General features: G+C 40.9%; 1 protein-coding gene across 9 annotated transcripts in view; it reads left to right on the top strand.

Annotated features, from left to right (window-relative positions):
* CNTN1 (contactin 1) overlaps nt 1-13,674 on the top strand; it is a 157,346-nt gene that overhangs the window by 89,952 nt on the left and 53,720 nt on the right. For all 9 annotated transcript variants that reach the window (XM_083699077.1, XM_083699080.1, XM_083699083.1 and 6 more), the window contains one exon: nt 13,121-13,235. In XM_083699077.1, coding sequence (XP_083555203.1) covers nt 13,169-13,235 — 67 coding nt within the window. In that variant the 5' untranslated portion in view covers nt 13,121-13,168. The remainder of the gene's footprint in view (nt 1-13,120; nt 13,236-13,674) is intronic.

Raw genomic sequence — 13,674 nt, 5'->3', positions numbered from 1 at the left:
GCGCAAGCTTGGGCAGTGTGTACAGAGGTCCTGGACTGCCCAGACAAACAAGACTCCCCTCCTAGCCTCACTGATGTGGTCAAAAGGAAAGCAGAGCAATACATTTGGCACCAGTTGGCCTGCAGGAGTTGCCAGACGTCATAAAAAGTGCCATCAAACCATGTTAGGGACTCCACTTTGGTTTAGCCTTATTTTTTAAACATATCCCACAAGGCAGTGGAGATTTAGTAGCAGCATTTTCCTTCTCCTAGATGGGCTACCTTCCCAGGTTGACAAAACCCATTAGCCCCTCAATTCCCTCTACAGTACATGCAGAAACCATCTTTTTGCCTGTTGGACCCGCTATTGGTCCCATCCACTCAACCCACCAGAACCTGTTTTTGTATGCAGGGACATCCCTAACCCAGCAAGGGTTTGAGACTCATTGGCTACGCTCACCTGGTTTAGCCAACCAATATAAACTGTTTCCGGGTTGTGGTCAATGTCACTTGCTGACAGTATCTAGGAGCCACAGGTGAGAGCTGAATGCAGAGTGGGGACCAAAGGTGGACAAACTACCCCAGAAGGAGCATGAGGTGTCCCCCACCAGTGGTACTAGCCCCTCCCCTAACACCCCATTTGTTATCACTGCCTTCCCAATAAAGTGGTACCTCGAGTTAAGAACTTAATTCGTTCTGGAGGTCCGTTCTTAACCTGAAACTGTTCTTAACCTGAGGTACCACTTTAGCTAATGGGGCCTCCTGCTGCTGCCGCGCCGCCGCCACGCGATTTCTGTTCTCATCCTGAAGCAAAGTTCTTAACCCAAGGTGCTATTTCTGGGTTAGCGGAGTCTGTAACCTGAAGCGTCTGTAACCCGAGGTACCACTGTATCTCATAAAATACCTGCTTTCACTTCCTTAGTCAAAAATAACTCCACCAAAATTGAGTTTGGGATCTTTTATTACCCTGTGCAATAAGGCAGGGCCAGCCCACACATGAGACAAGGTGAGGCAACTGCCTCGGTCAGCAGAATCCACAGGGGTGGAAGTACTTGCCTCCCAGGAATGTATCACCTACTGCTGCCACTACAGTGGCAGCAATGGCTGTGGTGCACTCCTTGGAGACTGGATCTGCCACCTCCTCAGCAGTCCTGCCCCCTCTATCTCTTGTCAAACAGGAGGCACTGTTGGTCTCCTCCCAGCTTGGGGGCTGTACTCTGAGGTCTCCTGTGCTCTTCTGCACCCATCCATTGTGATTCAGAGTGTGCCCCTTTCCCTCTTGCAATGTCCTCTGACTGTTGGTTGATGTGATTCCCTTCCCCTTGTTTCACTCACCCCCCCTTTTTTTCTTTGCTGGACAGGGGACACCATTTTCTGATTCAGCTCAGGTTCCCAAATGTTTGGGGCCAGGCCTGCAAGTAGAGCAAGGCTATAGGTGGGGCAAATAAAGCTATGAGCAGTTTCACTTCTGAATATAAATGCAGTATTCCCCAAAAGGGACTAGATTATTCAAAGGACTATAAATGGATTTTGGGGCAATACACACACCAATACCAAACTAACAAGTTCTGTGTGAATGTAGTGTTAATGGAGGTTTGGTAAATGGACTGTACTTTGTTTAGATGTGCAGAAGAAAAATAACAGATGGAGCAACTGTCTCCTAATCTCCAAAAGGCAAACATTTCTCACTGTGAGCAATATCTGCCAGGCCATTGACGTCATCTTATTCAAATCCTCATCTGTAAGCTCCAAGCACTCTTGAAGCAGTTCCAAGCTGCTGCTTGTTCTTCTTCTATGATCACTCATAGCCGAGTAAGATTGTCTTCCATGAACACAGTCTTAACAGTGAGTCTGTAAGTGACCTTGGAGGCCAATTCTGGATCCACACGTCATTCCACAGTGGGGACATAGGTTTCTGGATGGGAGTTGATCACTGTGAGGGTTTGCCAAATGTGCCTTCCTCTTAGCACCTTTCTCCCTTACGTCCTGAGTTCAAACGTCTTCAAAACCCATGACAGCTTTGGTAAGGGCTCTTCTCCAGTTGGAGCACTTGCAGGCCAGTGTTTCCTAATTGTCGGTGTTTACACTACATTTTTTAAAATTTCCCTTGAGAGAGTCTTTAAACCTCTTTTGTTGACCACTAGCATTACGCTTTCCATTTTTAAGTTCAGAATAGAGTAGTTGCTTTGGAAGACAATAATCAGGCATCTGAAACACATGACCAGTCCATCAAAGTTGATGTTGAAGAATAATTGCTTTGACACTGGTGATCTTTGCTTTTTCTAGTACACTGGCATTAGTTTGCCTGCCTTTTCAAGTGATGGGTAATTTTTTTGGGAGACATTGCTGATGGAATCTTTCAAGGAGTTGGAGATGGCATTTATAAGTGGTAGTACAATAGCTTTGTAAACAAGCATTTTGATTTCCCTGTGAATGTCTCAGTCCTCAAATACTCTGCACTTCAATTGTGAGAAAGCTGCGCTCGCAGGCGATGCTGGATTTCGGCATCAATGTTGGCCCTTATGGTAGACCAGGTATGAGAAGTGATTGACAATTTCCAATGTTATAACACTGAGTTGGATTTGTGGTACTGCAGAGGGGTTGTTTTGGTGCAGCACTTTGGTTTTTTGGATGTTGAGCAATAGGCCAAACTTTAAGCTTCTGCAAAGATACTTAGGATGGTTTGGAGGACATCCTCTGAGTGTGCGCACACTATGTTGTCATCAGCATACTGAAGCTCTATGACAGAAGTTACGGTAACCTTACTCTTTGCTTTCAGCCTCCTCAGATTAAAGAGCTTTCCATCTGTTCAATGTATGATTTCTACTCCGGAGGGGAGTTTCCCTTTGACAAAGTGTAGGATCATGGCAATGAAAATCATAAATAGAGTTGACAACTGTGTTTAACACCTGATCCCACTGTGAATGGTTCACTTTGAGAGCCATTGTTATCTGTGATTGTTGCTGCCATATTATCATGGAGGGTTGAGTTGTGAAAATCATGCCCACTGTCCCCCTAGATATTGTTAGGAGATAATAATAATAATAATAATAATAATAATAATAATAATAATAATAATTTATTATTTTTACCCTGCCCATCTGGTTGGGTTTCCCAGCCACTCTGGGCGGCTTCCAACAAAGATAAAAGATACACTGAAATGTCACATATTAAAAACTTCCCTGAACAGGGCTGCCTTCAGATGTCTTCTGAATGTCAGGTAGATGTTTATCGCTTTGACATCTGATGGGAGGGCGTTCCACAGGGCGGGCGCCACTACCGAGAAGGCCCTCTGCCTGGTTTCCTGTAACCTGGCCTCTCGCAGTGAGGGAACCGCCAGAAGGCCCTCGGAGCTGGACCTCAGTGTCCGGGCAGAACGATGGGGGAGGAGACGCTCCTTCAGATATACTGGACCGAGGCCATTTAGGGCTTTAAAGGTCAGCACCAACACTTTGAATTGTGCTCGGAAACGTACTGGGAGCCAATGTAGGTCTTTCAAGACCGGTGTTATATGGTCTCGGCGGCCGCTCCCAGTCACCAGTCTAGCTGCCGCATTCTGGATTAGTTGTAGTTTCCGGGTCACCTTCAAAGGTAGCCCCACGTAGAGCGCATTGCAGTAGCCCAAGCGGGAGATAACCAGAGCATGTACCACTCTGGCGAGACAGTCTGCAGGCAGATAGGATCTCAGCCTACGTACCAGATGGAGCTGTCCTGGATACAGATTTGACCTGTGCCTCCATGGACAGCTGTGAGTCCAAAATGACTCCCAGGCTGCGCACCTGGTCCTTCAGGGGCACAGTTACCCCATTCAGGACCAGGGAATCCTCCGCACCTGCCCACCTCCTGTCCCCCAAAAACAGTACTTCTGTCTTGTCAGGATTCAACCTCAATCTGTTAGCCGCCATCCATCCTCCAACCGCTTCCAGAGACTCACACAGGACCTTCACCGCGTTCACTGGTTTGCTAAGATCCTTGCAAGAATGTTGCCGGCCACAGCTAATAAAGAGATGCTTCGATAGTTTCCACAATCTGTTCTATCACCTTTTTTAAAAAGATCGATAATTTTGGCATCCCAAAAGTCTGCTGAGATCTCCTCGCTTTCCCAGATTTTTTTGATGAGCTTGTGAAGTTGTTGTATAAATTCACTTCCACACACTTCAAAGACTTCAGCAGGTATCCCATCCAGTCCACTGGCTTTGTGTTTTTCGTTTGGTTAATAGCTGTACACAACTCTCCCAGATTTGGAGATACTGCAAGCTCATTTCTAATTTGTTTTTGCAGAATTTGTGAGAGGACCTCAGCAGCTACAGGGGGGTCAGAGTTAAGGAGATCCTGGTTATGTTCTTTCCAGCACAGTGCAATAGCTTCTTTATCTTTTAGAAGTGTGGTACCGTCTGTTGAGCGTAGGGGGCATGCCATGATTTATTGGCCTGTAGATGATCTTTGTGGCTTTAAAGAAACTCTGTGAATCATGAGTGTTGGCTAAGTGCTGGATCTCTTGAGCTTTTTTATCCACTAGGTGTTCTTTAGTTCTCTGGTTCTTCTTTGAAGCTCAGCCTTAGCGTTGGCATATGTTTTCTTCTTAGTGGCACAGTTTCTATCTCTTTGCCAGATCTGAAAGGCCTTCCTTTTCTTGTCAATAATGCATTCAATCTCACAGCCATCCTGGTGTTTCTTGGTTTGGTATCCAATAGTTTGTTCAGAGGCTGCAATAATGGATGTTTTTAGTTAGGCCCAGTGTTCCACAATGTTATCAGGGAACTCCCAAAGCAGATAGTCCTTAAGAGTCGTTTAGAAGCCATCCCACTTAATAGGATCTTGAAGGGCTTGGGTGTTCATTTTGCGCCTTGGTTTCATTCTTTGAAACCTTCGTTGAGGTCTAACCTTGATAGCTATCTTGGAACATATTAATCAGTGACCTGTCCAGCAGTCATTGCCACTTGTCATAGCTCTGGTAAGGAGCACATCACGGCGATCTTCAGCTTGGACAATTACTTAGTCTAAGAGATACCATTGGTTTGACCGAGGCTGCCTACATGAGGCTTTAAATTTATATTTTGTCAAAGGGTGTGTTGGTAATAACAAGGTAGTGTGCTGCACATCTAGTGAAAAGTAAGATTATGTTATGGTTGCTGTTGCCAATTTCTTCTTTCCCAATAGGTGCAGGCCACAGATCAAAATCTTGCCCAACTATTGTGTTAAAATTCATTCCTTGAGTCAGAACGACTGAATCTATATCCACCACCTATGTGCCGGTTCATGACAAGGGCTTCCAGATTTCACGGTCCTGCCCCCGTTACCATTTGCCGATCGCCATGGCACATTTTTTAGTTTGGGTTTGGGACGCGGTTTTGAAAGACACCTGTGCATGAATTTGTTTTATGTGTGTAGATCAGTGCATGCTGACCAACGCACCGTCTTCACAGTAAGGCTCTATTATGATGGTATGAGTATCACGATGACTGGTAGATTATTATCTGCTGCTGCCTTCATCCACCTTCACAGCTGTTGTAACATACCGCTGGTTATCTTCTACCTGTTCTGCCATTGAGGACTTCTTGCAACATTCTTTGTCTAGCTCCTCCCCTTTAACTTTACCACCTTGGGTGACCCTGCTGGGAGTCCGAGAGGAGAGGAGATCTGGTTACTGGTCAGAATCCAGTGATGGAAAATTTCTGAAGAATGATGTTTGGGCTTGATGCATCTATCAAAGCACCTTATTTTATCCATGACCAGGACGCAGCCCCAAATAGATGATAAAATGGTAGTCCCCATCTCTGCTTCATAAGTCCCTTTACTCTCCCTTTGTAGTTTAAGCAATCAGACCAGAAAGTCTAAAGTGTCCTAGTTCAGACAAAATGAGAAATAGAGGACTTATTGTCAGACATTATGGCAAACTCAGGTTAGTTTTACACTACAGTGCACTTGAAGCCAAGGCTCAAGCAGGTTTATTCATGTGGTGTTAAATTATGATTTAGCATTACATTTGAACAAGTCAACAGTGTTTTCTCAGAATATCCCTGCCCCCTCCCCAACATTAATGCTGTTCTTTTTATATTTTGCAATACCCATATCATATTTATGCCATTACCTCAACCTATGATACTGGAACCTTCGTTACTAACAATATTTGGTTATTTAGTGTTCATTAAAATGGGCTAGAGTGAGTACTTTTTACTGTGGTAAGGATAATTTCTACACAGCATATATGACTTAAGGATAAGGCTTAGAGCAATAATAATGGATCCTATTAATTGTATCAGGGTAAAAGAACAGCAAGAAAAATTTAAGAAATGGTTTTCACTTACATAATATTTGAATGAACAATCATATGTTGATATTACTGCAAATTTTCTTTCTTCATTGATCTGATTTTTAATTATACATATAAGCATACCTTAAGTTGCTAATTTCCACAACATTAATACCTTTTGAATGGCCCTAAACACAGTGGGTGGCACTGTGGTCTAAACCACCGAGCCTAGGACTTGCTGATCAGAAGGTCAGCGGTTTGAATCCCCACAAAAGAATGAGCTCCCATTGCTCGGTCCCTGAACCTGCCAACCTAGCAGTTTGGAAGCACGTCAAAGTGCAAGTAGATAAATAGGTACCGCTCCGGCGGAATGGTAAACAGCGTTTCCGTGCGCTGCTCTGGTTCACCAGAAGCAGCTTAGTCATGCTGGGCACATGACCCGGAAGGTGTACGCCGGCTCCCTCAACCAGGACAGCGAGATGAGCACCGCAACGCCAGAGTCATCCGTGACTGGACCTAATGGTCAGGAGTCCCTTTACCTTTAAACAATCTTAACTGCTGCCTCTCTATATTTCCTGTGATTTTTATCAGGCCATCAAATATTGTACAAATATGTATTATTATTGTGACCAACAGTTGATTAAACAATAAGAAAATAAACCATGTTTGCATATAGGGACTTGTATATCTTGTTTCAAGATACTGAACATACCTATATTTCCTAAAAGGTTTTAAAAACTTTTTAGGTTGGGATGGAGAAACTACAAATGTCTAAGTCTATGATGGGGAACTGTCTTTTCTGCAGGTAAAGAGAAGTAGAAAATAGAACATCTAAGGCAAAACCTTTAACAGAAAAGGAAGCTGACGTGTGTGACTTGGTTTGCTACTGCTTACTGTAAGTGGGACAAACTGTTTTGGCACAGTGATGTTTTGGAACTGAGCTGCCCCTGGATGCTTTCATGACACAGGAAGTTTGCCACCAGCATAAAAGGAACAACAATGTTTGGATAACTGTCCTGGTGTTCTGAAATTGGCTTGGCAAGCAGAACTTGACATTTGCTTGGAAGTGAACAATACCTACCCCTGTGCTGGACTTTTCCACCATCCAGAACACAGCATAGTATGAATCTTCTAATATTAAACTGTTTTTCCACAAGCCAGTACATTTTGGACCATATATTATTCAGTCGTTTATTATCACTTAACATGAGAACTACCCAGAAAAGGTGGCATTCTATCTGTGGTTTCTATTGCTTTATGGCTATTTCATCATATATGTGTAAATCTTTTTACAGAGTCAGGGTTTTCTACTGCATATTCGAGTTAAAATATTTAGGAATAACATTTAAATTACATCTAGGTTAATTTGTAGGGCTTGTGGAATATATAAACTATGCTTTTTTAAAATGTTAGACTGTGCTAAATGTTATGAAATATGTCAGAAATTCAGTGGATAGCATTTATTGCCAATTCTTAATGTTTTGGAGGTCAGAATTGACTGTTCATGAAGAAGTACCAAATTTCATCCTCATATTCATGGTTCCTTGGCCAGTGTCAACCTTCAAAGCTACTCTGATGATAGTAACATTTGAAATTTACCCAAAATCTCAAGAATTGTCAAGTAAATGTAATACAGGGTACCTCGGGTTACAGATGCTTCAGGTTACACACTCCACTAAACCAGAAATAGTGCTTCAGGTTAAGAACTTTGCTTCAGGATAAGAACAGAAATTGGGCTCTGGCGGTGCGGCGGCAGCAGGGACCCCATTAGCTAAAGTGGTGCTTCAGGTTAAAAACAGTTTCAGGTTAAGAATGGACCTCCAGAACGTATTAAGTACTTAAACCGAGGTACCACTGTATGTGATTCACAGTGTGCTTCTCATTCTCATAATTGGGTGGCTGTGGAAATCACAGTGCAGTTTAAGTTCTACTTGCAGCCGTTCCACTGAAATGTTCCCAAGTTAGTTAAACTAGCTAAATGATGGAATTCACTCTGACAAGAAATAGTGATTGTCACCAACTTACATAAGTAGTTTTACGTTTATCTTTGAACTGAAGCAACCAATTATGACAATGAAACTATATAAGTGAGAAGTCTTAAAGACAGTGGTAGACCAACAAGATGAGCTACATTATTTTGCAATTGTAGTGTTAATTATATAAATAATCATAATGGAACTAACACAAGTTTGATAGAATGAGATCACTCTTTCAAAACACTAATATCTGCCCCTGCGTGAATTTTTCTTTGGTAATGACAACTGACACATCCAGGTCATAAAACTTGTTGTGAAGCTATGTGTGGCAAATATTTAAATGACTGGACTTCAACATATATGATAGATATGCAGCCCAATTTATATGGGTGGCAAATCACAGCTTGAATTCTGACTCTCAGATATACCATATTCATTTCAAGGTTGGGTTTTTATTTATATATTTTATTATATAGATTTATATCTAAACAAAGTGGGTGCAGTTATTAAGCATTTTGGAGCAAGGGCGCACCAGTATGCTGATGACACTTGGCTCTACTTCTCCATAACATCTGAATCAGGAGAGACTGAAAGCTTTGTAGTAATGTCTGGATGCAGTCAGTGGTGGACTGGAGGAACACCAATAAACCATTTTTGAATTATGGAAACATGGGGGCTCTCTGAGTAAGTGATTCCTGTGTTTGGGAAATTGGCAAGTTACCTGTTTTGGATGGGGTTGCAGAGGGATCTGAAGGACCAAGTGCATAGTTTGGGAAGATACTCAGGTATGCATGTTTGTTACTAGAGGCCCAAATGTCCTCTGTGGCTAGGAATGCCTTTTACCAGCTTCATCTGGTTTGCCAACTACTGCCATCCCTGTACAGGGATTGCCTGAGCACTGTAGTTCATGCACTGCTAACCTCTTGGCTACGCTACTGCTATGTGCTTTATGTGGGGCTGCCCCTGGGTCTAGTTCAGAAGTTCCAGCTTATGGCTAGATTGTTGATGGCAGCTTCTGGTCAAGAACATATGACATAACTACATTGCCTACCCATCTGTTACCAAGTCAGGTTCAAGGTCCTTGGATTGATTTGCAAAGCCTTGAATAATTTGGGCCCAGGAAATCTCAAGGATTGCCTGATATTCCAGCTCGATCACTGAAGATAATTTGCAGGAGCATCTTTGGTCATTACCCAAGTTGGTGAGGCTCGTTTGACAACAACGTGAAACCAAGCTTTTAGTGTCATTTGCCCAGTCCTGTGAAACACTGCCAATAAAGATTCAGTGAGCACCTTATGTGCCAACTTTTAAATGCCTGCTGAAAACCTTTCTATTCTACCAGGCCTATGCAGGCAATTAAAAGTACCTTCTCCACAATGGTCTATTGATGTTTGTTTTTAATTTCTTTTTTCTTTTAACCAGTTTTTAACATTTTATGGTGTTATTGTTTGGTTTTATATTTTTATATTGTTGTAAGCCACTGTGATACATATTTTTATGACACAGTGAACTGTATTTTTTTTAAAAAAACACACCTAAATAAACCTCTTAATCAAGATAAGAATGAATTAGGATTGGGATCTTCTAGATTCAGTGATTTGCAAAAAAACAAAACCACCAAATGTGATCACACTGCAGACATGTGTAGAATACTAAAAATGGAAAGAGAAAGGATGTATTATATATGCTTGGTATCATATAAGGCGTCTACTGCCCCACTTCTCAAATATATTCTTCAACTTGCACAAAAATCTGTGCACGCTGGTGCACCTTAACTTTGTCCATAGAGCTATGGTACTATTCAATAAAAACTATTGTAATATGTTAAATTGTTATATGTAATATGTTCCACATCTCTGAGCTTTTGTAGATAAATGACTACATAGTTGAAATTAATAGCAAATCTCCAGGTGACAACAAACTGCTCTGTGTGTGAGAGAGGGGAGCATTCACATGGTGATTGTATAGAACTGTACAATCTATTCATTCTTCCTGTAGTCTACTATAAGGCAAGATAAAGGCATGGACGCTGATCCCATTTTTATTACTGATAGGTGTCATAAACGAATCTCTCATGACTGTAGAAGCTATTAAGTGTGTCTCTAATTTTTTTCAGACGCATGTGAACCCATTGATTATAGATGATGAGGTCTTATAAAAAGTAAAATTAAGGAAAACTGGAACAGCTATTGCATCTATGAATGTATTGTTGTCTATATGTACCACATAGCTCTACCCTAAAAACAGTCGTTAAAGTGATTCTATATTTTCATCAACCCCTGGAGTTAAGTGTTGTGTGCAATACTCTTGATGTAGATATTTAATAGTGGATTGTATCCTTATGAATTTTGCTTAAACTTTCAACGGTAACTGAGGTGAGCTACGCAAGTCTTCTTGATGCAATACACAGCACTCTTTTCTAATTGTTTAATGATACCTTTGCAGTTTTCTGTAAATTGGCATCTTTTTAGATAATCACTTGAATAACCTGAGCATAAAGTGTTAGTAAGGAATTTTAAATTGATTCTGCTTGACAATTAAAAAGAGAGTATGGTATATTTGCATCTGACTTGCAGAATCCAAATTTTTGTTATTTTCTGTCAAAGCAGCATCAAAACAAACAAACAAAATGCAGTTTTAAAATATTCCAAAATGAAATGCTGCTCAAGATTCATGGTTTTGTGTAGCCATTGTAGAAGCTAATACGTTCTTCCATATCTATTGACCCCTTTCTTCGTAGGACTTGTTGCTTAGGAATAGAATGGCTAGAGAATGATAAGGAAGCGAGAAAGAGGTCAAGCTATTAATTAAATAAGAAGTCTAGGAAATACAAATGCATTAAGGTTTAAAACCAAGTCACAAATACTAGTACAGTACTGCAAATCAACTAGAGACCTGGATTGTTTTTCCCTTCTATCTTGCAGCTGCCTTCTGGTCTAATTTGTATTGTTTATTCATTGGATGAAAGAGATTTTTTAAAGCATTCCCAACAGAAGCAAGTGACGGGTTTTTAAAAGGCACCCTGTTCAAGAGTTGCTAGGAAACACGTCATCTAGAAAAAAGAATCTCCTACTGAGTTTGTCCTCGTAGGGAAAAGTTGTGATGGGTTTTTGTATGTGTAAAGTGTTATGCTATGACCTCGCTTTGAGACCCTTAGAATAATCTGTAGATGTAGGATTTCAGAATCTTATTTGCAAGAGTTTGTGAAAGCAATTTTCATAAAAAGTACTTTGTAATAGTGGATATTTGAAATTATGTCATTGTTCCAAAGAAACTCAGAACACCATACATGGATTTATTTCACATTATCCTTCTCCTGTGAGATGCATCATGATTGTGTCCTTGGTCAGTCACTTGACTTTCATTGGCCTGGATGGATTTTCATTTGTTTCACACTCTGCCAAAGGAAACCCCAAATTATCTGCCAGTACTGCAGATTTGCTTCTGAGCAGGTCTCAGTGCTCAAAACCTGTAACCCTGGGATGCAAAAAGTGTCCAAATAATGATTGACATTAGCCAGCCTAGTTCACTGCTTGACAACCTACTCTAGGAAGGCAGCACAAGAAATCAAACAGGACAGTTCCCTGTCAATATAGAACTTACCTTTGATAGAACAGGAGGTGAAAGTTCAAAGGTTCACTTGAAAAAAGCAAATTTTACATGACATTTACTCATGAAATACCATCTTCCACCACACTGCACATATGGCGCTGTCAGGGGAGGTACATGAAACAGAGCAAAGCTCACTTTCACATTAGATAGCAATACTTACCAAATCATCTGTAGGTATGAAAGGTGATGAATAAATCTAAACTCTATCACCGCCTTTGATGTCATTGGAGGATCATCAAAAGGTCCTGTTACCCAGCCATCAACCACTTCCTTTCCATTTTTTCCCTCACTAGCCATTCCATGCCCCAAATTAACTTAAGACTGCTTGAAATAAGTAGGTGGTGAGGACCCTGATAAGTGATCCAGAATCCAAACTTAAACCCATCAATGAAATGAAGTGCATTCTCCTTGCTCAAGTGGAAAGCCAGCACTTAAAAGTCCTTCTCCTTTAACTTGACTGGGACTCTTTTCTCATACCTTGACCTAATCGCTCTGATTTCTTCCCACTTGTCCCTTTTCTAACATAAAAAAAACTTTATTAAACATTAGCCCTACCCTGAACTAATTTGGGTCCAGATTTGGATGGGAGATCCTCAGGTTGGCCCAGGGTGGGTCACCCTGAATGGGGTCCCTTGGATTGGAGCTATGGGTCAGATCAAAGTGTGCTGTATGGAGACCTACCCAATACTTCAGGAGCACCCTATACCTCTCCAAGTGCAGCTGCATTTCTATAGCCATGTAAGTGAAGAATCTAAGAAGCCAATTAGTCAAAGTTCTGTCACTCCCATTTAATCTTTCCTTGTTGTTTATCCTCTTCATTGTCTTTATCCTTCTTCTCTGACTCCATTACTAAGAGTGTGGACACATCCATGTATTTACACCTCCACATTAACTGCCATTGTGCAAATGTTTTTTAAGCAGATGTAGAATTAATAGCCACATACTAGGCTAACATAATCACAGGGAAGATTTTTTTGGCCAGTTCAAATAATTTTAATAGCACCTTATTGTTCTGTGAAGTACAAAAGGAAAAAGAAAGCTGCAATCTCACATGCCCTTTCTGAAAGATCAACAACTGACCAGCTTCATACTATTCTGGTTGTTGTTTTTTAATTCTTTTTATGTCATGGTAATGTGATTTCAGATTTGATGCCAGAATTATCCGTTTTCAAGATTTAACAACATTTTAATCCATTGGCTCCAAAGTCGCCCCCAAAATGTTGGGTTATGGCCAGATAAGCATATCTTAGAAGTCTTTAATGCAATAGAATTTATTATTCTCTATTCTTTTTTATGATCAGCTATTTCCCATGATTTGAAGGTCAGCGTCCTTGAGAATAAACATACTTATGAAGATGAAGCTGCAGCCCTTGACCAGTCATTTTGCTGCAATCTGTTCCATTTTCTGCCTGGCAGGTAAGATGATCCCTGCATTTAATCAGTTAACCAGTAAATGTAATGCCATTGGTATCTGAGCTACGAAGCTAGAGCAAAACACAGCTTTAATTATTGTCACTTGGCAAGTTATTTAATTTTCATTTTGCTTTCATAATTTGTGTCATTTGTCTTTCTGTTTTTATTAAGTACTAAAATCCAAGTGGCCTTAATTAGGACCCAGCTTTTTCCTATTTAATCCCTGATTTTCTTTGGATTGGAAGCCAAACCAGGAAAGGGGGGGGGGATAGTATATGGCTGTAATAAAATGAGTTCATAGTGATTTTTGTTTTGTTTTTATTAGGCAATAATGCCTAATCAAGAATGCTTATGTATTATGGGTTGTATTCAACTATGTTTTAATGGTCCTAACTTAGCTATGTTCATTCATCTCAATGGGTTTATTCTGAGTAAAGCTTTG

The sequence above is a fragment of the Podarcis gaigeae genome (assembly GCF_964106915.1).
Source record: "Podarcis gaigeae genome assembly, chromosome: 10".
In the NCBI taxonomy this organism is placed as follows: Eukaryota; Metazoa; Chordata; class Lepidosauria; order Squamata; family Lacertidae; genus Podarcis; species Podarcis gaigeae.
The sequence above is the reverse complement of the archived record's forward strand: the minus strand, read 5'-3'. Positions and strand labels throughout refer to the sequence as shown.